At 44.6% G+C, this 27,064-nt stretch overlaps 1 protein-coding gene across 1 annotated transcript in view; it reads right to left on the bottom strand.

Annotated features, from left to right (window-relative positions):
• CMYA5 (cardiomyopathy associated 5) overlaps positions 1 to 27,064 on the bottom strand; it is a 73,331-nt gene that overhangs the window by 15,860 nt on the left and 30,407 nt on the right. The window contains exons 6-9 of the mRNA XM_060235866.1: positions 19,423 to 19,541; positions 11,690 to 11,839; positions 8,275 to 8,421; positions 4,549 to 4,696 (exon numbers count right to left, since the gene is read on the bottom strand). Coding sequence (XP_060091849.1) covers positions 4,549 to 4,696; positions 8,275 to 8,421; positions 11,690 to 11,839; positions 19,423 to 19,541 — 564 coding nt within the window. The remainder of the gene's footprint in view (positions 1 to 4,548; positions 4,697 to 8,274; positions 8,422 to 11,689; positions 11,840 to 19,422; positions 19,542 to 27,064) is intronic.

Here is a 27,064-nt window from a genome sequence, read left to right as displayed (position 1 = left end):
AACAGGAATATTTAAATCTATTCCTACACATTCTTCAGCATCAGAAATGTCAGAAACAAGACCAAGGGAAGCCATTCTAACACATTTTCACGTGTGAGGCTGAAGTCTGCTAGGTTGTATCTATTTCCATTTTTAAAGGCATTCCTGTACTTTCTGGCCTAGTTTGACTGAATTCACGTTGCATAACAATAAAAGGATCTTGAGTGCAGTCCTTAACTGCGTTATACCCTTCCAGGCCCATTGAACTCAGTGGGTTTAGAAAGGTGTAACTCTTTTTAGGATTGCACAGTAAAAATGCTTTTTGTGCAAATGAAGGAATTATGCACATCAGACATATAGTCTACACTATCAAAATAAGCAGATGATGTTAAGGCAATATGCATAATGCAGATTATTAATATGACCTGAAATCTCATTATGTGGAACAGTTTTGCAGCTAATATAATGGAAGCTAATATACAGACAAAAGTCTAGACAGTTTGCCAGCTTCTCTTGGGGAAAACAAGAAATAAATGTGCATAAAGATCCTCCCCCCAATTCTTCTTTAGTATGGTTATTTAGTTTAATTGTAAATGCATATAGATACAATGAAGGATTTGCATTTTTAGAAATTTAGACAATTAATGTGATAAAAAATGTTTCGTGTATCACCTGTGAAACTCCCACCATCTCTAAACTGCACAAAGAGAGGCCATGTGGCTCAAAGTGCAGGCTTGGGAAGCAGAAGATCCCAGGTTCATTCCCTGTCATCGCCAGTTAAAAGGAATTTAGGAAGCTAAACCCAGACAGATCTCTGCTGAAGATCTTGGAGAGCAGCAGCCAAAGAAGGCAATACTCAAGAAGAAGAACCAATAATCTGATCATACAAGACAATTTAATGGAGCAGTTGGTGGGAAGTGGCAATGAAATTTCTACCAGTGCAGTGCATATACCTCCCTTCACCTGATTATCCAGTCTCTTTCACACAAATGCCATTAACCAACATACATTCAATAGATTGCAAAAAGATTCCATATGCATACAAAATGTAGGTAGGTAGGTAGACTCTGCACACGTAATAGGAGCCCTAGATGCTTTCAAGCAGAACAGGGAATACTGTGAAAAGCGGTTTGTGCATACATAAGAGCTGCTTACACAGATTGGGCATATGGCAAAGCCTGCCAATCTGCCTCCACTCTCTCAGCATGTGTTGCCTGAATTTTCAGTTTATTTCTATTTACTCCCCATAAATTTTAAAATGAATTCAAGCAAAACACCATGAGCACAAATGGGCAGCACACTTGCAGAGAAGTAATGCTGGCATCTGAAATAGTAGCAACTACTTCATGTAACCAGTAAATGAGTAGACACCGGGGCGGGGGGTTTTTTAGTAGGAATGCACAGGAACACAGTTCTGGCTGGCTTGGAGTCAGCGGTGTGGCCTAATATGCAAATGTGTTCCTGCTGGACTTTTTCTACTCAAAAAGCCCTGGTAGACACTATCAGAGAAACATTAGCTTTGTACAGACACTTCTTCAAATGGATAGGAAGGAGAACCAGAACATGTTTGGTCAGGGCCACCATAGGCAGCCACCTAGGGCATGCTGGAACCACAAAGGTGAGCAGTGGGTGCGCCGTTCCTCCTCCCCATGCGCAACCCACCACCCCCGGTGCCCATTTCCTGCCCCACCACACTCGCCCTTGCTGGTGGGAGGCTGCTTTGGTTGATGGGGGAGAAGGAGGAAACTGGCAGGCAGATAGCTGAGGGGCCAAGAGGAGGAGGCTGCTGGGCCAACAGCTTGGGAAGAGCCATGTGCTCTGGCTTCCAGGGTTGGCCAGTCAGCCAACTAACTGATGTAGCAGCTGCTCACCTTGGTCACCATCACGTGGGGAGCCTCATCAAGGCCAGCCAGGGTGAGTGTGGGTAGCCAGCAGAGGCCCTGTGTTTGATATCCCACATTCCAGCCTGCATTCAGTTGAATGATTGCCAATACATTACTTCCAGAGTTCCTGATTATCCAAAAAGAACTTCTTTGTGTATATGCCTATACACACATAGATCCTATATGACATTAAATGAGATATGTAAAACGTGGGAGATGGCACAGCAACATGAGACCCCCTCCCCTCCACACACACACTTAAAGGGCCAATTGCAGAATAGAATTTTTAACAAGTCAGGTCCCGGTTGCTCAGACTGGATTTGCTTTTCCCACAACTACACAGCAGGAAACATCATTTTAAAAGTCTGCAGTCCCAATTTGGCTCTGGAGTTTGGCACAGCTGAAAGAGGGGAATGGTCTTCCCCTGCACCATTTTCTCAAGTCAAAATGGCTGGGGGGGTGAGATTATTGCCCCACTTCAGAGCTGCACATGCACAAGGAACATGAACCCTACTTGTTAAGAACTGTATCGTGTAGTTTGGTCCAGCTCATGCAAGGATTATCTTTTCCCTAATATGGTGGAATTTTCTCCTTCATTTTGGAGAGAAGATACCAAGTTGCTTTTTAAAATTAATGATGAAAAAGGCAGTCATAAAAGGAGCTGCAAAGCTTTTTGAACCATAGCATTGCTTTGTCTCTGTCTATAAACTGTTCCATACTTTGCTGTCTTTATCATGTCTCCCTAATCAAAGAATGCCACATGGTGGGAGAGAGGGAAGGGCAGCAAAACTTACTGTGCTATGCCCAATAAACAGCCTATAATTGCCCACACACACAAAAAAAGGGGGGGCAGAAAGAGGCTGTTGTTCTTATGGCTGGATAAATTGTTTTGCTCAATGAACTCGAGTAAGTTTCTCATTTGGGGAGAACATATGAACATATGAAGCTGCCTTATACTGAATCAGACCCTTGGTCCATCAAAGTCAGTATTGTCTACTCAGACTGGCAGCGGCTCTCCAGGGTCTCAAGCGGAGGTTTTACACACCTATTTGCCTGGACCCTTTTTAGTTGGAGATGCCGGGGATTGAACCTGGGACCTTCTGCTTACCAAGCAGATGCTCTACCACTGAGCCACCGTTCCTCTCATCAAGGACTCAGCTTTTCCATCTGCTGCACCTGGTTTCCTAACTGCTTATCCATACAAGGAGATATTTGATTTGGAGCCTTTATGTCTGTTAGCCGCCCTGGATGTTTTTGGGTTTTTTAAACAGAAAGGAAGGATGTAAATGCAGAAGTCCAAACAAACTAGTAGCTCCCAGACAAAACATGTTTTTCTTGTTTTGTTTCTGGTAGTGTCATTATTTTATTTATTTATTTTATTATTAAGGGCACCAAGATATCTAACAAATTAAAATATCATCTTGAAAGCCATTCAAATCAACATACAAATACATTATTAAAACAAGTTAAAACCACACCTTAAAATAAATTCAAAAGATTTAAACAACAGTTAAAATATTGGTTAGGAAGGAGGGATCTCTTAGGGAATTCCAACTGAAATATAAATGTCTTCACCCACTGGCAGAAAAGAATAACAGAAGGAGATAGGCGACTTTCCCTGAGCAGAGAGTTTCAGATTTCTGGTGTCACTACTGAGAAGGCCTTCTTGCTGGTTGCCACCCACCTAATCTCAGAGGTCGAGGGCACCTGAAACAGACCCTCTGAAGATGACCACAGCAGCCAGGTAGTTTCATAAAGGAGTAGGGTGTCCTCCAGGCACATTGGCCCCAAACCATACAGGACTTTAAATGTCAACACCAGTATGTTGAATTGGGCCCAGAAACAAACTGGGACTCTGGGAGCAAGTGTAGAAAAAGAAGATATTCGATTTATATCCCGCCCTCCACTCTGAAGAGTCTCAGAGCAGCTCACAATCTCCTTTACCTTCCTCCCCAACAACAGACACTCTGTGAGGTGGGTGGGGCTGGAGAGGGCTCTCACAGCAGCTGCACCTAGACAGAACAAGGGTGGAGTGATATGGTCCCTATGACCCTTCTGAACATTTACTACCAAGAAGAGCATCACAAAAAATCAGCATAGAGATATAGTACATTAATAAATATTAAATATCCACCCCTGTCTCCAGTTAATCTATTATAATGCTTTCTGGGAAACAGGAACAGTGACTATCCAGCTATTATACAACTACATTCCTCAAACCCACCTGGTGAGCACCATGCCTGCACAGGGACCTCAGCCCAGGCTTCCCTTGTCCCAGTGCTACACTCTGCACCAGAGAGTGGACAGCCATGAGGACCATGGCTACATGTGAATGCAAGTAAGAGAGAAAACACAGTGGAGAGGCCACTGATGCAGACAGCTCAGACTAAGAGCTCTGGGTCTGTAAATACAGCTCAAGATAGCTTGGATGAGACCCAAATAAGGCTTCAGTGTTTAGTCTCAGCTTTTACTAGCACAAATTAAAGATATTTCTGAGCATAATCTCAGAGATTAGCATCTGGCACAAATGTTAATCAGAAGTCAAAAGCTGATTTCTCCCTTTGGAAGATCCAAGCCAACACAATAATCTTTCTCCTAGATAATCTTAGTTTGGGAAAACTCCATTTCTCACCACATCCACCCCCCTCATTCAACTTCATCTGCATTTCGAAGCATAATGACTGACCTGAGGCCTTCTCCTTCTGGAGAATACTGCCTGCAGTACTCAAGCGTGAAAGAGTCTGTTGCTTCCGAGTTGCCAGTGCTCCAGCGAATGGTGGCAGTATCCCAACATACTGTGCAGTCTTCAGCCTTTATTACAGGGGTTGGGGGAGCTGCGGATACAACGTGATGTTAGCAACGCTACAAATAATGTCATGAAAGCTACAGTGGGTGCACTATAGAATAACTAAAAAAATCAGTTCCAGACTCCAGCAGGGTAGCCACAGCAGTCTTTTGCAACATCAATAGACCTTTGGAAGCATAAGCAGAGCCCACTGTGGCTGTTTTCACATACATTGGATAATGCACTCTCAGTGCACTATAGCAATAGTTTGGCAACTGGATTTTTCAGTTCCAAACAACTGCTATAGTGCATTGAGAGAGTGTGTTATCCAACAATGTGTGAGGAACACTAAGTGAATCCTTAGTCAGCAGAAATACATATGAGTCATGGGGTCATGAAATGCAAAACTTATAAGATGTGACATTTCTGTGCCACACTACAGAACATACAAAATAAGCAGTGATCATCCAGAACAGCTGTAATTGGAGACAATACAGGCTCCCAAGTTATATTAGATAATTCAAGCCTAATGGATGTGAAGAGAGTCACTTCTGTTTTAAGTCCTAGTTTTAATGCAATAATTGCATTTAAATTACATTTAAACTTACTGATCAGTTCTAATTCAGCAGTTCCACACTGGATACATGCTGTTGCTTTACAGACCACAGGTCTACCAAGGGCAGTATTGTCATTCTAACTGGCAGCAGCTCTTCAGGGCCTTAGGCTGAGGTCTCGCACATCACCCACCACCTTATTCCTTTGAGATGATCAGTATTGAACCTGGGACCTTCTGCATGCAAAGCAGATACTCTACCACTGAGCCATGGCCACACCTAAAATAGGGTTAAGCTGCCCATCTTATATTCCTCTGGAACTTTGCATAGACATTTAACAAATTATGCACATCCTGAATTTCAGGCAACAATAGTTCACAATTTCCCCCCTGTGTGTGGATGTAAAGCTGTCAGCTGAGAATTCATTTCATGCATCTGCTGAAGGGCCCTCAGACTACGAAAGCTTACTCTACAGTAAACATACTGGTTGTTTAAATGCCGCAAAACTTCTTGTTTCTGAAAATGGCAATTTTACTTCTATCATGACCACAACAGACTAAGGTAAAATAATATATTTTTTAAAATGGTGGGTGGGAGTCTTCATGGAGAAGGTATTCCTTCAAAATAATGTGCTTGTACAACTTCTCTTCACTATTTTATGACTGTCTTTAGATGTCATAGTCAACCATGGCTTGTGCAAACTGGGGTTTGTGCAATGAACTCCAGTTAGCTTCTCAGATACAAAAAACAAACCTTAGTTTGTGTGTATTCTTCTATTTATCTGCTTCCTGCATTTCCTCCATATTCTCTACCCATTCTCTGTGGCCAGGCAACCACAAGGGCAGTGCTACTCAGCAAAATGTGCCTTGTGAATCTCTCACAAAAACGCTAGCTGATTAACAAACCAGCTAGACATTTCAGTTTGAAATCCTGGGCTGCTGCTCTCCAGCTAACCCTACTTTGTAGGAATATGAGCAGTCAAGATTCAAACCTAATCAGGGTTTTGATCAAAGCACAAATTTTAAGACGAAGTTTATTGTGGCACCTGAAGGCAATCTGAGTGTGCAGAAAATGCTAGTCTCACAATCTACTACAGCAAACAGGTTTCTAGGTGGTTTGCAGCATAAAGCACAATGCTTGTAAAATCCTGTTTGAATGCTGTCTTGGAGCAGTTCAAAATGCTTCTGCAGAAATAAAAGGTCAATTGCAGTCTGCTCTTGTAGTTGAGCAGAAAGTGCTGTTCTTTCATGGCAAATGGCTGCACTTTCAAACTCTCCCTCCTGACAAGAGAATATTGTCATATATATCCATTCCATTACATCTAGAATTACTTAGTAATCCAAATGTGATTATTTGTTTTATCTCCTCCCCATGCTTCATTCCTTTCTCCCCACTACATTTGTACTAATTTCTGTTCTGCTTTAAGGAACAGAGCAATGGAATGGCACTGGGATATATTATGTAGCAAATTTATCGGATTTCTGTCCTCTGCAACCCCTACATGAACAACAGGGGAAAGAAGCACATCTTAAACAGTACATAAGGCTGGGCTCCTGAACTATTCCCAGTTTATCCTCACAGTGGAGTTGCTTCAAATTTGATTCTGCTTCTTTGTGGCTTATTACACCTAAGCTCAAGGGACCATATGAAATGGGCAGAGAAAAAAATACACATGCAGAAGGACACCAGATACGAACAACGTGAAATGAGGATGTTGAATAGCCCAGAATCCCAGGCGGAAGGTAATTTGGTTTCCATCCTCTGCTTCCTTCTATGACCTTATCCATCTTGGAATAGAATAATGGCAACTTGTGCGCTGGTTCAGATCTATTAAACATTTCCAGAAAGGCTTGCAATAGCAGCCTCATAACATGAATATCAATGTAGTAATTTAAAGTGTTGATAGAAGAAAGTGTCTGGCACAAGCCAGGCAATATTAAGTCCTTTCAAGTCTCATTTCTTTCAGTAACAGAGTTAAGCACATGTGTATATTTCTCCCAGTGTAACCAGTGCCCTTTAATAGCTTAATTCTGGCTGGACTAGGAATTACACAATTCCAAGTTTAGGGCTCAGGTCATGGAGAAAGGGAAGTCTCCATTCTGGCCCATTGTTTCTTGCCCTAGAATAAGAACATAAGAACATAAGAGAAGCCATGTTAGATCAGGCCAATGGCCCATCCAGTCCAATACTCTGTGTCACACAGTGGCAAATTTTTATATATATATATATATATATATATATATATATATATATATACACACACACACACACACACACACACACACACACACACACTGTGGCTAATAGCCACTGATGGACCTCTGCTCCATATTTTTATCTAAACCCCTCTTGAAAGTGGCTATGCTTGTGGCCGCCACCACCAGAACTTCCGTTTCCACTACACATAAAGCCTGTTTCAGTCTTCTCTGCCACTACCTCTTAACTAGAACTTCTACCCACACAACCTTTGCTTTGCTCCCTCTGACAGTTACTGACACCAGGGCTTTTTTTGAGCAGGAGCACACGAAAATGCAGTTCCAGCTGGCTTGGCATCAGGGGGTGTGGTGTAATATGCAAATGAGTTCCTGCTGAGCTTTTTCTAGCAAAAAAGCCTTGATTAACACAATTAAAAATCAACTGTAATTGGCAAAGCCATAGCTACTCAGGCCACTGTCTGCATTCCGCCACTGTGTGTCCAGAAAGATTTCAGCCTGCAACAGAGATTAGCAACGTATTCCTGCGTATATAACATAGTGTAGGAAAATCAATCCAATTGTGCAATGGATGAATCAGACAAGAGCTTCAACTATAACTACTTGTAAGGTAATCCTGAAAGCTAAACTAGTTAATTCGGCATCCATTCACACATTGTCAGCCTAAGCGATTGATATATACACACGTGTGAACCAGCCCACTGTGCACAGCATAGATTTTCAGTTATATGAACCATCCTTAAAAGTATACCTCACCTAGCTGAGGCCACTGCTTCTATCATTCTGTGTTATCTCTTCTGTTTAAACAGAAATACTGCCAATGTTGAGAAAAATTGCCTCCCTAAATGCAAACTACTTACCAGTTCTAAATATGGATTTCTCACTAGGAAAGCTACATCCTGTGTAGTTCACAGCCATAATCCACACACTATAGCAGTGGCCAGGTTCCAGGTCTTCCAAAATGCAGTTGCTCTCTTTCACCGTAACACGATATTCTTCTACCAACCCTGCAGCAAGGAAAAAAAGGCATGCATAGGTTCACATGCACAGAACATCATGATAAATGTGCTTCTCTAATGGAAACCATTTGTATATTTTACATCTGTATATTATTAGTCACATGTGGCCTCAACCTATGGATTTCTAAATCTGCGGATCAGGGCCATATGGATGTTAAAGAGAGTTTTCTGCAAACTTGGGAGATCCCCTATGTTTGCAGAAAATCTTAAATCTTAAAAAAAAAAACTATATGAGGGGTTATTCCCCCCCACAATTAAAGTTACACTTACTTCCAGTGTTCGCCAGCATAACAGGGAAGTCATGTTGTTCCTTTTCTCTTCTGGTTCTGGTTCTTGGGGGGGGGGGGTGCTGTTTGGCCTAATTTTTATTGTTTAAAAGGCCACTTTTTTAACAGTTGAGTTTCTTGGCCTTCTCCTGTTGTCCCTTTTCCTGGTTCTGGTTTTGGGGGGAGGAAGCTGGCACCTGGGTGAGAGACCCAGAACCAGCAGGCTTGTTGTGCTTGGCCAGCTCTCCCCATGTTGTTTGGGGCAGGGCTGGAGAGATGGCATCTGTAGATTGTGCGTTCTGTGGCAGGGAAGCTGGCACCTGGGTGAGAGCAGGCTTGTTGTGCTTGGCCAGCTCTCCTCGTGTTGTTTGGGGCAGGGCTGGAGAGCTGGCATCTAGGTTTGCTGCAGCCAGGTCTGCAGAGCAGACCTTGAGCAGATTGTGTTTTGTGTGGCAGTGACATTGGCAACTGGGTTTATATTGGTTCCAGGTCTGCAGGGTTAATAGAGTAGATAGAGGGATGTAGTGCATTTGGGTCCTATAGCGATTATCTGGTGTGAAGTTAGGTTTGGCTTTAGGTGCCCCAGGAATTGGACCCCCTGGTCCAATTTTTGTGGGGCCTTGTGGGTTTTGTGTGGGACAGTGCCCTGAAGCTGCACAGCAGTTTGGGGGGCTCTCCTCAAAACCTCCTGCTCCCCAGAGCCACTTTTCCCACGACAATTACAGTGAGGAAGTGGCTCTAATTGTTTTTTTCTCACCATTGGGAGCAGTGTTCCTTTTGGGGTGCCCACAGATGGGTGCAGTCTTTTTGAGCCAGGGGGGTTTCATGCTGGGGAGTCCCCTGAAGCTGCCCTGCAGTTTTGGGGCTTCTCCCTCAAACCCCCCTCTGGCCAGAGCCACTTTTCCCACAGCAATTATAGTGGAGGAAGTGGCTAATTGGGCTTTCCCCATCATTGTTGGCAATGGGCCTTTTGGGGAGCCCAAAGTCAGGGACCTCCTGGCCCAATCTTTTTGGGACTTGGGGGTTTTGTAGGGGAGAGTCCCCTACGGGTTCCCTGCAGTTTTAGGGGCTCTCCCTCAAACCTCCTGCCCCCAGTAGCCTCTAATTATGCCCTATGTTGCCATTGATTTCAATGGCCCATAGGGTATAATGGTGGAATAGGGGCACACTCTTTGGGTGCCCCTGGAATGGGACCCCCTGGCCCAATCATTTTGGGACTTGGGGGGTTTGTAGGTGAGAGTCCCCTGCAGATCCCCTGCAAATTTGGGGGCTCTCCCTCAAACCCCCTCCCCTCCAGGCGGCTTCAAATATACCCTATTTGCCATTGATTTCAATGGCCCATAGGGTATAATGGGGCCATATATTCGGAAATAGTCGCGCATCTACCGTATATGCGGCTACTCCGACTACGGAATTCAGAAATATACGGGATTCCGTATTTCTTTCCCCCATATACTTCCAAATCCGTGTACTTCTGAATTTTTTTTTTTTTGGCACATCCCTAGGCAGGACATTGGAGCTGCGGGAGAAGAAGATATTGGATTTATATTCCACCCTATACTCTGAATTTCAGAGTCTCAGAGTGGTCACAATCTCCTTTACCTTCCCCCCCACAACAAGACACCCTGTGAGGTAGATGGGGCTGAGAGAATTCTTACAGCAGCTGCCCTTTCAAGGACAACTCCTACAAAAGCTATGGCTGAGCCAAGTCCATTCCAGCAGCTGCAAGTGAAGGAGTTGGAGAATCAAATACAGTTCTCTCAGATAAAAGTCTGCACACTTAACTACTACACCAAACTGGCAAATCCCAGCCCTGGGCAAGTAAACAGAGTTCTATTCAGCACACATTTACTGTGCTACTGCCACCTTGCTGAAACTAACTTGCACACTAGCACATGAAAAGGAGGACCAAATTATGACTCTGCATATGACATCTTTCCCGCATGCAACTGTTATTTCCCTACATTTGCATTCAGACCACCATTTTTGCCAAATTTCATTTAATCTTACTTTGCTACTCACTGTTTCAGTAGTAATCTTTATTTTCCCCTGTTATTCTCTTTCTGGTACTTTGGACCTGGTTTTGTACCCATAATAAATGCTGAATCTAACAGGACACCCATTAGACACAATGAATGGGCACAAAGCTTGTCAAAATGCAGGAGGCCGCTGTCATAGAACTTACTCTGTTAGCTGAAATTCAAAATTTAGTCAGCTAATTAGATCAGATTTACCAAAGCCTTTTAGACCAAATTCACATGCCCTTTAAAACAATTTTTTCAGTCCCTATCTTGCTGTTGGTGTGCATGCATAAGACAAGCAGTTTTAAACACATGCATACTAGGTTTCTGAAACCACTGATGGTTCACAAAGGAAAGCTGATTAACAATTACCTTTCATCCTTTTGGCCTTATACAATGCACCAGTTATTTTAGTCAGATTGCCTGCTTGGTGATATGTGAACATGAAATTTCCTTTGTCCATCACTCAGAGCAGAATTTCCTTCCTGATAAAACACCCCACAGGAAGTGTGAAATGGCCTCCAGCAAGTGACATTTACTCTTGAATTTCAAAACCTCCCGCTGGAATTGACAGTAACCCTTTCTCTCATTGACTATGGACAAGTTTCTCCGACAGTTCTGACAGGCCAGTGTTCAAGCCTCTGGAAAGGCTTAAATAAGACTGATTCTTTTGTTGCAGATTTGGAGGGAGAGATGTTGTTATGTCTTTAAAGTAGTCTGATTTTTGTGCAAATTATTTCAGAAAATGGAAATTACACAGGTCAAAAGAATATGGTGCAGTTTTATGGCACAAATCACATTTTTCTAAAACAAACAAACAAACAAACTACCCTGCTGGGCTTCTGTTAACAAATTTACGCTTTTGTAATCGAAGAATTCAAGATTTTTTTATTTCATATTTTCAACTTGGTTTTCTTTTTAGAAACTCATCCCCACTCATCCCTGCTCCAGTCTTCCCCATTCACATACCACTTTGTTCTTGCCTTCCTGGGCGTTCCTCCATACAATAGACTTGGAAGAAATCAATAACATCATCTTCACTCACAGTCCAGTAAACTGCAATTGATGTGCTCGTAGCTGAATTTGGCTCCTGAGGCTGTAATCTAGGGGTCTGTGGAACTGGAAGAAAACATGCAAGCAGTTATTGTCAAATAAAGCTTGTGGCCTGCAGCTCTCGTGGCCTAAATCTGAAATGAGGCTATCACAAAGAAGAGGCACCATGTCTCATGGTGGTTTATTATTCAACCAAAAAGAGAGGGGGGGAGAATCTAAACCAACCAACCAAAAACCTCCAAAGAAAGTATAGAGTACTAATAAGGGGTCAAAAGTTAAACACAGCAATAGTTAAAGACATGTTTATTACAAAAACATATAAAAACCTTGTAGAGGCCCAAATGAAGCCTCAGAATATGATCAAAGTGACAAATACACAAAAAGGAACTATATGGGTGATAACAGATGGGCATTTAGGGGCGGATGGGAGGTGTTCCAAGTCGGCTCAAAATGAACCATCCCAAACCCTCCACACGCTTCCCCGCAAGCCATCCTCATCCCATCCACGAGGCGACACGGGCACGATCAGATGGCTGATGTATACCATTCCATTCCCTTCACTTGGTTTGTTTTTTTTCTCATACATTTTATTGGTTTCACTCCGCCAAAGTGCCTTACTTGCGCCCTTCTGCTTCCAGATGCTGAGGAGGTGACTGGCATGCAGCTCAAAAATTTGCTACCACTTCAAAAGTGGTAGCTTTTTGAGCCGCTCTCAGGATGCCAGAGGACAGGGTGAGTAGGGGATGGGTGGCAGATATTTGTTATTTGGAAGGATTTTTCTAGTCGATTTCTGAGGCGTCTTTGAGTCGGCCCAAAATGCCAGCCTGTAATCACCCTATATGACCTGACACATTTCAGCCTGCAGAGGTCTTCAGAGGTCAAATAATACAAATTACAACATACAACGAAGTCCCTGTTACTCTTGTAAAGCAATATACACTTAATATAGGACCCAAATCGGAATGTTTCGATCTGGAAATGAATGATCCAAAATAGGGTTGCCAGTCTCCAGGTGGGGTCTGTAGATCTCCCGCTTTTACAACTGATCTCCAGCTGGCAGAGATCATCTCCCCTGGAGAAAATGGCAGCTTTGAAGGGTGGACTCTATGGCATTACACCCTGCTGTGAGGCCCCTCCTGGTAGAGAGACTGTAAAGGCATTCAAAAGCAATATGTACAGGCAGCAGACCTCTCACTGAACTAGAAGGAATGTTTGATATTTTTCTTGTCCAGCAAAAGGACATAATTCCTAATGCACCCTCTCTCCCCGCTATTTGAGAGTCTGAGCTCTTGAGAAAGCTCATATGTGGAGATCATTTGTGGGGCTGTAACATCACTGAAATCTATACCCATTCCAGCAATGCATGCATACACTGGAGCTATTGCTTCAAACTAATCTAACAAACAATGCCAGCCTAAACAAAGTTATACCCTCCTAAACCCACTGAAGTAAATGACCTTAGAAGCATACAAGTTTGTTTAGGATTGTACTGTAAAAGTGAGATGTCTTCAAAAGGAGGCTCAAAAACAAATCCCATATGCTAATAATTTGATTGAACAAACAAAAAAACCCTTCTCTTCTGTCTGCAACTTTCCTTGCAGATTCTCCATTCTATGTGAGTATTAACATCCACTCAGAAAATGGTTCTCCCCTGCCTTTGTTTTCCCCCCAGTTATTTTCAGAGGCAATCATGAATTGCTGTGACACACACACAAACACGGGGAAAAATGAAAATGCTGATGCTAGCAGTTTTCATGTGATTAAGAAAAAGAACTGCCTGTCATTGGAAACATTCATCCTTCCCATCACTGAACACAAACTAGATTATTTAGTTATTTACTCAGGCTGGAGACAGACTTTAATTATTTCAGAGCACTGAAGAGAGAATGAAAGAGGCATCATAGATTGTACACTGCTTGCTGGTCCCACCGTCCTTTCTGTTAAACAGATTTTTGTGAAGCTGCAAAACCTGTTCAAAGAGAGGCAACAAGCAGACCAAAAGAAACAAAGGTGTACATGCCACAGGTAACAATGCCTCGGCCCTATGACCATCTACCTCTAGCTTTATTTGTTTAAATACTTGTATCCAGCAAAGGAAATCAATGAGGATTGCCAGCTCTGGCTTGGGAAATACCTGGAGATTTTGGACGTGGAGCGTGAGGAGAGTTGGGTTTGGAGAGGGGAGGGGCTTCAATGCGGTACAATGCCATAAAGACCACATTCAAAAGTGGCCATTTTCTCCAGATCTATGCTGCCTGGAGATCAGTTGTAATTGCAGGATGTCTCCAACCACCACATGGATGTTGGCAAGCAACCCTAGGCACAATACCTAAAGCACCCTCACTGCTTGAGAGGCTGAGCAGTGGCAAGTAATATGATGAGACTGCCTTTATAAAACACTGTTCACATACAAGCGGTTTGTGGTTTCTGTGGTTACATCATCGGACTAGGATCTGGGAGACCCAGCCCAAATTCCCACTCTGCCATGGAAGCTCAGTGGATAACTTTGTCCACTCTCTCTCAGGCTAGCCTGCCTCAGAAGGTTGTTCAGAGCTGCTTTGAGTCCCCATTGGAAAAAAAGTGGAGTATAAATAAGCAACTATAACTGGAAGAAACAGAGGATGATGCAATTTTTCAATATTCATCAACATACATCAGGGCTAAAACGATGAGCTGTTTTATGTTATGAACACGTTCCCCAGAGAGTACTGAGGTCTGGGACTCAAAATCTTCTCAACATCCCTGGGCCCAAGGAAGTGCATCTCAAGACAACTAGAGACAGGGCCTTTTCTTCAATGGCCCCTATGTGGTGGAACCAGCTACCGGAAGATGTGAGGGCCCTGCGGGATCTTACTCAGTTCCGCAGGGCCTGTAAGACGACCCTCTTCCGGTTAGCCTATGCCTGACTGGATAAATGTAGCTTTCTAGATCTCTGTGATTACTGTATAGTTTTAATGCTAAAAATTTTAAGGTTTTTAGGTTTTTAAATGCTTGATTTTAAATGTAATTACTTTGTTCCGATTTTATTGTTTTATTGTTTGTTGTAAGCTGCCCTGAGCCACTCGTGGGAAGGGCGGGATATAAATCCCGGAATAAATAAATAAATAAGCTGCCTTATACTGAATCAGACCTTTGGTCCATCAAAGTCAGTATTGTCTTCTCAGACTGGCAGCGGCTCTCCAGGGTCTCGTATGTTGAATACAATTCCATGAAAGAGTTTCCATTATTCATGGGTCAAGCACTGGACTTGTTGGATTTTTGTAGTAGTTAATTGTACTAAAAACTGAAGGGTTTTCAGAGAAGTGTCTGTCCAGCAGAGAACTTTTCCAATAAGCTTCCCCACGCACCCAGTTGTGTAATGCAATGCTAAACTGGAAGTACAAGTAGTACCAACTGGCTACAAAAGATGTAGTGCACAATTTTGAATAAGAATCCTGCATTTTGACTGAATGTGCCATTGGACTTCCATAGCTGTAACTCCTGATATAGCTTTTGGCTCTAAAATGCAGCCATGGGATTAGAGTGGCAGCAATCAGAAAGAGGGTTTAACTTTTCCCCAAAAATATACACACCACTTTCCAAACTGAAAATAGCCCCCTTTGATTACTTTTCACCTCAGTAAGGAAAAGACAAGTACCCTTCTGGAGTTAAAAGCAGAGTGAGTGAAAGTAGGACATTTTCTAATGGGAAAATGATGCAGACAGAAAGAGCTAACTCTCCCTCTCCCCCACCACTATAGTCTCAATTCATGTTTACAGTCAAGCACGAAACTCCAACATCTTGCAAAGCTTGAATATTAAGCAATCAGTACTGATCACTATCAGTCTGCAGTACAATTGGAAGTAGAGTTGGTAAGGCCATTGACTTCAATGGATTTAGAAGGGTGTTAGGACTGCACAGCTATTGAGAATCAACAAATTCCCTATGGAAATTGCTACTTTTGTGTACACTAAAATCACTACACTTGATTAGGGTTGTCAGGTCCAACTGAGGAAATATCTAGGGATTTTGGGAGTAGAACTAGGAGATTTTCCCATTCCAAATAAATAAATAAATACAGCAGTGCAGTTACCCTGAAAAAAGTCTTAATTTCCTCGTTCTATTTTTTGCCTTTTTCTTCTCCAGCAGCTGCTAAATGAAAGTGAACATACACCACACACATTAAATGAAAGTGAACACACAAACACATACACACAATGCAGCCAAAATAAATAGTTTGCATGCTCACACTTTTGTGATCTCCCTGGGGTAATGGCGTAGATAGCTTTACTTACCAGAGTTGCTGAAAGTAACAATCAACTGCATTTCAACCAACAGAGAGGTCTAGGGGTGGAGTTTTCCTCTATCCCTCTATCCCTAGTTAACTCTTTACTATCTCTTCCCCCCCAACTCTTTACTACCCCAAACAGCTTCTGAAAGGAATGCAAAATGAACAGAGGGACTGGGCTCTCTCGGTTCCTCCCTCACACACATGGCTCTGCCTCCTCACCTCGTTCCCCTGCAGCTTCAGTCTCACTGGGAATTAAAGGCACAGCAGAAACGCACAGGAATGGAGTTCCGGCTTGCTTGGTGTCAGCAGTGTGTGGCCTAATATGCAAATGAGTTCCTGCTTGGCTTTTTCTACAAAAAGCCGTTCAAAACAATGGTGACAGCATGGGGTGTGGCCTAATATGCAAATAAGTCTCTTGGGCTTTTTCTCAAAAAAAAAAAAAAGACCTGCACACAAACCATGCAAAACAGAAGCAGTTTGCAAGCTTCTAACCTTGCCTGAGATCTAAAGGCACATTGTGGCTTTTGGGGTGGGACTTCCCACCCATTCCCCCCCCCCCCACTGGCTGGCTGGCGGCAGGAAGGAGCATGCAAAACCAGGGAATCCTCACCTGCACTAGCAAGCCTATATTTGATACACCCTTCCAAAGAGATCAAAACTATTGTTTTTGTGGGCATATGAATTTCCTACATCCCTTCTTCCATAGCAACCTAAAATATCCCCTGAAATTCTGTTCTTGGGATTGCTCTCTCTTTAGGCAACAGGATTGGGGGGCGGCATTTTAGCTGCTGGAAGAGGCAGGAAATTTTTAAACAGTAATCTGGCTGCAATCCAAGGCAATTCCAGGATTAAGAAGCACTGGATGGAAAATAGCTCCTTTTAAACAAATCCACCTATATCAGAGGAAGCCCAGATCAGAGTGGGAGCATGTTTGGGAGAAAAACATTCCATTTTTAAAAAATGGAAAGGACTTTAATATTCTTTAATGAAGTTGTGATCTGAATTAATGGTTGGACCTACAGAACAAGATATGCTACAGATATAGACATAATCTGCCTGATGCACCTGTGGGCAACATGCAATACTGTAATTTTTATTTTTATTTTCCAGTTAACATCACAAATGCAATGCAAAATAGTAACATTTAGAAACTGCTACTTATACAGTTCTGCCTTTGGCACCAAAATCCACTTTTCTCAAGAGTCTTTTTCCCCTATAAAGGTAACATCCATAGTTGGCAGGCTGCTCAAAGAAAGGTGAAGGAGTGGGAGGCTAAAAAGGAGCAGTTAGCTCTCAGAATTTATCCTTCTTGTTAAAACGCTTTAAAAAGAAATCTGGTAAAGGAAAAAAGGGGAAACATCTACTGTTGCCTTTTGTGACAAAGATGGGGATATACTTCCAAAGGTTGAGGAGAATATATGTTAGCAAGGAAGGCTGTAGCTTCTCCCTACAAAGAAGATAAGTGTAGAGCCATCTCCATAAAAAGAGGCCATTTCCCTCCCTTTACTCTCCTTAATGTACTGGCCCACATCAGGTGGACCAATTTCGCACTAGAGCTTTAATCCTGGTTTAACTCTATCCCCAAACTGTCTTTCTACACTAGAATCAGAGAATCAGAGAAACCAACTTTATGACTCTATGATTCTATGGTTTTAGTGTAGAAAGTCAGTTTGGGGACAGAGTTAAACCAGGATTAAAGCTCTAGTGCGAAATTGGTCGTGGAGTTTCAATCCATAGCATTGCCTCTTCAAAGCTCACAGGTGGTTACCAAGTGCAGGAGGTGCTGGAAAAATCAACTTCCACCACTCTCTTATATTTACACCACAAATGAATCAGACCCTGCTTGGAATCTACAAAATCATGCCACTTTTATGGGTCTAGGGTTGTCAGCCTCCAGGTGGGGCCTGGAGATCTCCCGCTTTTACAACTGATCTCCAGTTGGCAGAGATCAGCTCCTCTGGAGGAAATGACTGCTTTGAAAGGTGGACTCAGGGCCAGCACTAGGATGCATGGTGCCCCAGGCAGAGTTGCCGCACCCCCTCCCCTCCCTTCTTGTGTGCCATGCTCCAGCCCCCACCCTGCCGGCGCACTCAGAGGAGCAACACCAGCCTCCCTCTTACCTGGTCACCTCAAAGCTGGCATCTCAGTAAAGTGTTCTCTTAAGAGAGCGCACAACACAACGAGTCTTCGCTCCCCCCTCTGGTTTTACTGCAATGCCGCTTTGAAGCGGCCGGGTAAGGGGGAGGCTGGCATCGCTCTTCTGAGCACACCAGCAGGGTGGGGGTAGCAGGTAGGCCACCTTCCACCAGTCCCCCCACCCGGTGCACTCAGAGGAGTGACACCAGCCTCCCCTTATCCGCTTTGAAGCCAGCATTTCAGTAAAGCGTTCTCTTAAGAGAGCATACGATGCGAATAAGCTTCGCTCCCCCTCCCTTCCAAAGGAGGGGGGAGCAAAACCTCGTTGTATTGTGTGCTCTCTTAAGAGAATGCTTTACTGAAATGTCCACGTCGAAGCAGGTAAGGGGAAGCTAGCATCACTGCTCTGAGCTTGCGGGGGTGGCGGCAAATTAGGCATTTGTCTGGGGTACTGGGACCGGGGGGGGGAGCCCAATTTGGCACCCCCCTTCCAGCACCCTAGGCAAATGCCTAATTTGCCTAATGGGTGAGCCAGCCCTGGGTGGACTCTATAGCATTGTACCATGCTAAGGCCTCTCCCCTCCCCAAACCCTGTCCTTTCCCGATTCCACCCCCAAAGTCTCCAGGCATTTTCCAGCACAGACCTGGCAACCCTACGTGAAGCCCATCTCATTTTGGCAAGCTTATGGGCCTGTCTAAATCTGATAGTGACATTTTAGGTTGGCTGTGTACTTTTACTGACAAGACTGATCTCATTTTTGTATGTTTGGACTTCTGTTTGAATGATCTGTTTTATTGTTCCATAGACATCTTGAGGATCCAAGTGATCAAAAAGACAGAACATAAACCCCTGATATGAGAATACCTGGTGTACCACACCATGGGAGAAATACATAATTTCTTTCCTTTGTGCATTATTCTGGAAGCACAAGACTGTGCTTCCTTTTTTGGCACTTCCTCATTACTCCTAAAGACTCTCTCTGTAGTTTACTTAACATAGTGATTAATCCAGACCTGCAGGTGACTTGCCTTTTCAGTACGAACAAGACATGTTAGTTGCTTCTTCTTATTTTCTCCACCATAATCCAAACACTTAGGCACAATCAGACTTCACTTCAAACTCAGTTGATTACTAATTATATGCACCATCTCCCAACACCAAAATTCCTTTCTCAAGCATATTCCTTTTTTAGGTTTTGATACATTTTTAAGCCTCGTGTCCAATGTTTGTACAGACTCTTACCAGGCATGTGTTCTAATGTCCAGTTACCACTTGCTGAATTGCTTGCAAAAAGTTCAAAATGCGAAAATGCAGCAGGCATTTTTTCTAAAGCCTGAATATGTTCCACAGCAGAAAGTAACCTGTACAATGAAAAATATATTCTCATGTAAAGACACTGTAATAATATTCAGTTGCCAAGACCAGTGTTGAAAAACCAGAGACCAGCAGTTCCAAGTCCTGCACAATTTGTGTTCTACCAAACCAACAGCAGTCCACTAGCCATGCAGGGCAACCTTCCCCCCTCCAGTGTTCCAAGCTGCAACAGAGCTTTTCATTTTACAGCCTGCCTCAAATTGAAGAAAGAGGAAGGTACTTAATTTTAATATTATTTTATTTTAACCATGTTTATGATGCATTTCCACCCAACTTCAGCCCCCCATGGTAGAAAACAATCAAAAACATTAAAGTCAGGTTTTAAATACCTGTACATAAAACAATTAAACAAAACCCCATTAACAAGACGAAAGGTCAAAGAGGCAACGCCAAACAAAACAGAAAGGTGGCCACCTGCCGGATGATGACAGTGATAGAGGGAGACAGAGGAATTTCTGTGAGGAGGGTATTACATAGTCCCCTTCTCCAGTTTGGTGCAGTGGTTAAGTGTGCATACTCTTATCAGGGAGAACCGGGTTTGATTCCCCGCTCCTCCACTTGCAGCTGCTGGAATGGCCTTGGGTCAGCCATAACTATTGCAGGAGTTGTCCTTGAAAGGGCAGCTGCTGTGAGAGCCCTCTCAGCCCCACCCACCACACAGGGTGTCTGTTGTGGGGGAAGAAGACATAGGAGATTGTAAGCCGCTCTGAGTCTCTGATCCCCCTTACTTTCCACCGCTGCTCCCAGCAGCAGTAAGGGGTGGGGGTGGGGACATGAAATGGCCATAGGGCCAACTGTGTGGTGTCTCTTCTAGTAAAAGCAAATAAATGGAAAAAATACCTCTCAAGGAATTCTCGGAAACTTTATGGTAAAGTCCAGATGTGACATCAGTCCTATTGTTTTACCATAGAATTCCCAGTGATTCCTAGGGAGGGATTATGTCAGTTTCATTTTTTTTTTTTTTTTTGCTGGAAGAGATGTCATGCTGTCTCTGATGGTTGCCACTCTCATGTCCTTAATCCCTGATCTTCCACAGCTAGACTCAGATGGCAGCGGCATCTGAAAAGGACCATAGTGGTTGGGTAAGTTTATGTGGGAGTAGGTGTAGGTCCTCAAGCATGTGATAGGCCATAATATATAACTGCTGGTCTTAATTTAGTGAGCTACAAGTTATGTCAGGCCACTTCTCTGGATTTCATATAACCACAAGGTAGCTTTGCCAGCTCTAAACTGCGAAACTTCTGAAGATTTGGGCATGGGGAGGGCAGAGTTTGGGGATGAAAGGAAACACAGCATGGATGTGATTCCATAGAGTCCACCATCTGAAACTGTCATTTTTGCCAGGAGAACAGCTGTAATTCCAAGATCCGTCTGGAGGCTGGCATCCTTACCCTAAGGAGGTGGCAATACCCAACTATGCATGTTTTAAAAAGACTACAGGTCAAAGCAGATGTGTCCTGGGTGATATATGAGTAAGATTTTTGGGTGAATTCTTGCAGACCACTTAAATGCTTTGCAGCCCTTCTTTATAGTTGGTGAGCACATGCAAAAAAAACAGAAAGGTGATTTTAATTAAATGCACTTGTACTAGGTTTCTGAATTGATTGATGGCCATGCAGGAAGGTTTATTCACAAGTGCATGTCAAACTTCACCATATGGCACTTGGTGATTTACAGCTTCAAAGAAGAGGGTAGCCACTGTTACTAGACACTGCAATTTTCCCCCAATCTTCAAAGTAGCCGCACTGGGCTGTTAGTTAATTTTTCTTTTCAAAGCAGAAGAAGATCCTAATCAGGATCTCTCCTGTCATGTCTAGCCCGTCCCATATTAAAAAGGAGACCATTAAAATGAAGTAAGACACACTTTGAAAAACTGGCTGCCTGCCAGATCTTAGCCTGGTACTCCTGCTTCTACTTTTATACGTTCTGCTGCAAAAGGGGAGGGGGGCAACAGTGTGAGGACTTCTAGTGTCCTGGCCCCACTGATGGACCTCTTGATGGCACCTGGTATTTTTTCTCTACTGTGTGACACAGAGTGTTGGACTGTGTGACAGAACAGGCACCTGCCCTCAGTCCTTGCAACTGTGCAGCCATCTGAGGCTTGCAAGTCTCGCTGCCGCCCTACCCCACCCCCTGGTGGATATAACCTTTTCTTAGTTCGCTGCCACCACTCACTGAATTTGTCACTGCCGTCTTAGAGAGACAGTGAGACCCCTCTGGCTGAATCTTCTGGTTTGGAGGTAAAATCTCCCATCTTTGGGGTTGCCCTGGAAAGTTGGCAACCCAAAAACAGGCATCTCCTTTTCTTTCTTGGTAACGTGCAGAGTGGCAAGTAGTAAGAATGGCAAGTAGTCAGAGTCAGAGCATGACTCCAGTAGTTAACTTCAAAAATATATAAGAATTTATTCAAACTCTTTACATTATAAACAGGGAACACTAGGGTTGCCAAGTCCAATTCAAGAAATATCTGGGGACTTTGGGGGTGGAGCCAGGAGACTTTGGGGGTGGAGCCAGGAGACATTAGGGGTGGAGCCAAGATCAAGGCTGTGACAAGCATAATTGAACTCCAAAGGGAGTTCTGGCCATCACATTTAAAGGGCCTACACACCTATTCAATTCCTTCCTTCCATAGGAAATAATGAAGGATAGGGACACCTTCTTTTGGGGCTCATAGAATTGGACCCCCTGGTCCAAACTTTATGAAACTTAGGGGGTATTTTGGGGAGAGGCACTAGATGCTATACTGGAAATGTGGTGCCTCTACCTCAAAAAACAGCCTCCCACCCCCCCCACCCCCCACATCCCCAGGAATTCCCCTCGCCCAGCTGGCAACCCCCTCCCCCCAAGAGGGAATATTCTCCTCCGAGCCCTTCCCCCCCCCAACTGTAGAAATCTTTGTCGTGTCCCACAGGCCAGCCAGGGAGCAACAAGCAAAGAAAGGAGCGCCATCCAACCCCATGAAGAGTTCTGGAGAACTAGAACACATGTGTGTAACAAAACGTACTATCTAATACAAAGTACTACCTGGCAATAGTAATATCTGCTTGGAGTGTCTTAAGAAAAGAAATATTCAAGGGGGCTGAGATCCACCTCCAAGAGTATGAAGGAGAATACAGCACTCCATTTTCCCCCTTCCCCAAAAGCCTGCATGACCCCGCTCTTCAGTCAGGGCTCGTCTGAAGTCCCCACCTCGCAGCATAAGCCCCTAGGGCCTAGACAGAAACCGGCGCGCCCTCCTCCCCGATGTCGGGCAAGGTGAAGAAGAGCAGCTGCTTCCCCGCCGGCGTGGCCCAAGCCCCCGGCTCTCAAGCGTGGGGAGCTGGTGGCTGGGGCGCCGGAGGGCTTGGCCCTGGGGCCCATCCAAGTGGCACCGGGGATAGACAAGCCCCCTGTGGGCGCCAAGGCAGCGCTGCGGCCGGGCAAAGGAGGCCACGGAGAGGGAGGCAGGAGCAGCAGCGACTTGGGCGGCAGGGCGCTGGCGGCGGGCGAGAAAGGGGGCAAGGAGGACGAAGCAGGGGGCTTGAAGAGTTTGGCGAACATGATGCCAAGGTCCAGCACGGTCGCTTTCATGGTGTCGCCGGCCCCCGGGAGACTGCTGCTGCCACCGCCACAGGGTCTTTTTCTGGCCGCCTTCTGGCAAAGCGCCTTCTTTCCGCTGTGGCGCAAGAGGCGACCGACGGACAGCCACAGAGAGAGTGTGGCAGCCTGGGTGGGAAGGGCCGCCTTTCCCCCCGCTTTCCGGATTTTTGGCGAGCGGGGGGAGAAGGCTCCAAATCAGGGGTCCCCCGCCCAGGCGGGGTATTTGGGAAGCCTAGGGAACACATGTATTGATTGGGTAAGGCACACTATAAGGAAAAGCTTATACTGGGGACCAACAAGACACAAATAAAACAGAAGAAAAATGCAGTCCTCTACCCCTACACACTTCCCTAACTACCTCTCTTCCTGGGAGGTTGCACTGCAGGACAGATCTCTTCTCCACCAGGCCTCCAGCTCTCCTTCACCTCTCTCTCTCTCGCTCTCTCTCTCTCTCTCTCTCTCTAGAAAGGGCAGGGAAACCTCCACTCTACCCCAGACTGGTTGCAGCTGAATGCCTTGGGGTTCCAGCTCTGACTTGCAGGGTTCTCCACCTCTGTGGCCTGGCCACTCTGCACAGCCCTTCCACAGGAGTCTCTCCTACTCTTCACTAGCTCAAAGGCTGCCTGCTTCCTAGTTGAATAGGAGTCTATATAGAGGTCGCCCCACCCCTTGGGGAAGTTCTTTTTCCCAAGGGCTGCTGGGCCTTGTAGGTCAGAGGAGGAGGACATTTTACATCTAAGACTGCAAACAGCAGCCATTTTAAAACCAGCCAACTGCCAGCACTTTAACCATTTCATTACAGACTGGATGGGCCATTGGCCTGATCCAACATGGCTTCTCTTATGGTCTTAGAAGAAGGCTAGATGGGAAGCAACTAGGACACTATGGGGGCAGAGATATGGGGATGAACATCAGCAATGGTATGATATCCCAGAAGTGACAACGACTCTCTAGGGACTGGTGGGAACTCTATGGTAAAACCACAGACTTTACATTGATTCTTAGAGAAGACTGATGTAACTTCTGGGTTTTCCCCAGAAGTGATGTAATGCCAGCCCTGTAGTCAGGATTTGAAGAACTGGGGGGGGGGGCTGATTTTTTTTCAGGGGGCACATAGTGGCCCCAACCTCCATGGCCTTCTCTCCTACCACCGCTGAAGAGGAAAGCTGCCAGCTCACTGCCATACAGCCTCCCCACTCCCCACAGCTGCCCCAAGGCGATCCCTTTCCACCCCGCTTCCAGCAGCTCTGGTGGGGAGCCACTCAGAGGTTTATATATGTGCCGCACGGTCTCCTGCCCTTAGCATGATCCAGCTAGGCAAGCCCGGAGGGACAAGGGAGGGGGTGGAAGGTGCCACCAAGTCGCAACTGACTTCTGGAGCTACAAGACCTCCAATTCGGATTTCTTCCTGTCAAAGGGCAAGCCGAGGCTGCCCAAGCACAGCTCCCACCCTCGCTCGGGTGGCCAGCGAGACCAGGCCAGAAAACCCCTGCAGGCGAACATCACCTCTCCACTGATCCCCAGCCCTGGACTGCATCCGGGACCTCCACTTGTGTGCGCCAGCCTACCCTACCCTACCCTGTCTGCAATGGAGCCATCCGCCCCAATCCCCGCCGCCCCACTTGAGGGCCAGAACGGCCTCTTCTTGCAGGCACCCTCTAGTCCAACATCAGCCCAACTTTCAATCCTGCGCGCTGAAAGTGCCCCGTTGTTTCTGCTTGCTGAGGGATCAGAGATTTCTTCCAGCCCTTAAGCAAACAGAAGCAACTCGGAGCTTAACTTTCAGTCCTGGCAGTGCCCCATTGTTTCTGCTTGCTGAGGGTTCAGAGATTTCTTCCAGCCCCTAAGCAAGCAGAAGCAACACGGAGCTTAACTTTCAGCCCTGGGCACTGAAAGTGCTCCGTTCTTTTTGCTTGCTGAGGGGTCAGAGATTTCTTCCAGCCCCTAAGCAAGCAGAAGCAACAGGGAGCTTAAGTTTCAGTCCTGGGCTCCGAAAGTGCCCTGTTGTTTCTGCTTGCTGAGGGATCAGAGAATTCTTCCAGTCCCTAAGCAAGCAGAAGCAACAGTGTATGATGATGGCAGAATGGAGAAGGATGCAGCCTCGGCACTGGAGGCTGGTTAGGGGCCCCAAGTCAGGGGACCCTGCCTAGCAGTCAGGGGGGCTGTGCCCCCACAGGCCCCCTCATAGCTACAGGCCTGTATAATGCTGACACACACACACACCACATCTCCCTCCCCAGATTCCTGCTGTCTGCCAGTCTGTACCAGAAAACACTATAGAACACTAAGGGTTGCCAACCTCCAGGTGGTGACTGGAGACCTCTTGGGATTACAACTGATTTCCAGGCAAAAGAGATCAGTTCACCTGGAGAAAATGGCTGCTTTGGAAGGTAGATTCTATGCCATTATATCCCAATGGTCCCTCTCCTCTCCAAACCCTGTCCTCCTCTGGCTCCATCCCCAAAATCTCCAGGTGTTTCCCAGTTCAGTTGCCCCTAGTGCACAGTAAATATACAAAAGTTGAAATTCTCAAAAATATTCTTTGAAGTATTTTTAAACATAACAGACAATCCAGTTTAAATAAAATCGATGGGTTTCAAAGACATAGAGCAGCTGGTGTTAAAAAGTTAACAACAGTATGCATGCATACACACATATAAAAAAAGGAGAAAATGAAAGCAAAATAGATTAGAAGTAATTAGCTCTTATTGCAGAGCTCATCACAGAGGGAGAATGAAATATATTTTTAACCTAGAGATAGAAAATATATCAAAGGGTATGAAAAGATTTTCATGCAAAAGAATGCTGTATCGTCTTTTATAATCTACATATCAGCACACTGGTTATTATTTAGAGAGCAGGCAAACAATTAGTTCACAAAATGCTTGTTATGTAAAATCCTTTCCAGATCTCCCTTCAAACTTTGGGGTCATGTATTTGGTGGGGGGGAGCTGTCTCAAATGGTTTTCCACATATAGATTTGAGGGGCAAGCATTATGCATTTACCCATACCATTCATTCTCTATTTATCCATGTGCTATATGTGCAGCTGCTTCAATATTCAGTGTACAGAATTACTGCTTTTGTGAGATTATGAGCAACTCTCTGTTCACATGAATTCTTTAGTGTGGCGTGGCTCTAAGGTTGCCAGCTCTGGGTTATGAAATTCCTGGAAATCTGGTAGTAGAGCCTTGGGAGGTGAGGGACCTCAATGGGATGTAATCATGGCTTTTTTTGAGCAGGAAAGCACAAGAACGCAGTTCCAGCTGACTTGACATCAGGAGGTGTGGCCTAATATGCCAGTGAGTTCCTGCTGGGCTTTTTCCAACTCCCCATTTATGCAAATCCTGGTACTCCCCTGTGCCTTAGAAGTCTGCATTTTTTTGGGGGGGGGAGCTACAGTGGGAGATGTGCTTAGCTGATCAAAATACCTTCTGTCAGTAAAATTTTCTGGTTGATCCAAGTTATACTACATGTTTTGTGTGTTTGGATTTGATTATTACTATTTTTGGATTTTTAAATTTATATTAAATAATAATAATAATAATAATAATAATAATAATAATAATAATAATAATAATAATAATAATAATAATAATAATAATAAGTTTTTATTTATATCCCGCCCTCCCCGCCAAGGCAGGCTTAGGGCGGCTTACAGAACATGATATGGTATCATGATATAACAATTATATCATGAGGGAGTGGAATGGTATGGAATAGTCAGAACTCATCAAATCTCAGAAGCAGAATTATACTTAAATGGGAGGAGACCACCAAGGAAGACTCTGCAGAGCAAGGCAATAGCAAACCATCTCTGCTTCTCACTTGCCTTGAAAACCCATAAGTCAGTTACAATCTGATGCACATATATCATGATTTTAGATATCTTTTAGTAATTTTTGTTGTAGGTCACCTTGCAGTCCCTTTG

The sequence above is a fragment of the Heteronotia binoei genome, chromosome 4 (assembly GCF_032191835.1).
Source record: "Heteronotia binoei isolate CCM8104 ecotype False Entrance Well chromosome 4, APGP_CSIRO_Hbin_v1, whole genome shotgun sequence".
Classification (NCBI taxonomy): Eukaryota; Metazoa; Chordata; class Lepidosauria; order Squamata; family Gekkonidae; genus Heteronotia; species Heteronotia binoei.
The sequence above is the reverse complement of the archived record's forward strand: the minus strand, read 5'-3'. Positions and strand labels throughout refer to the sequence as shown.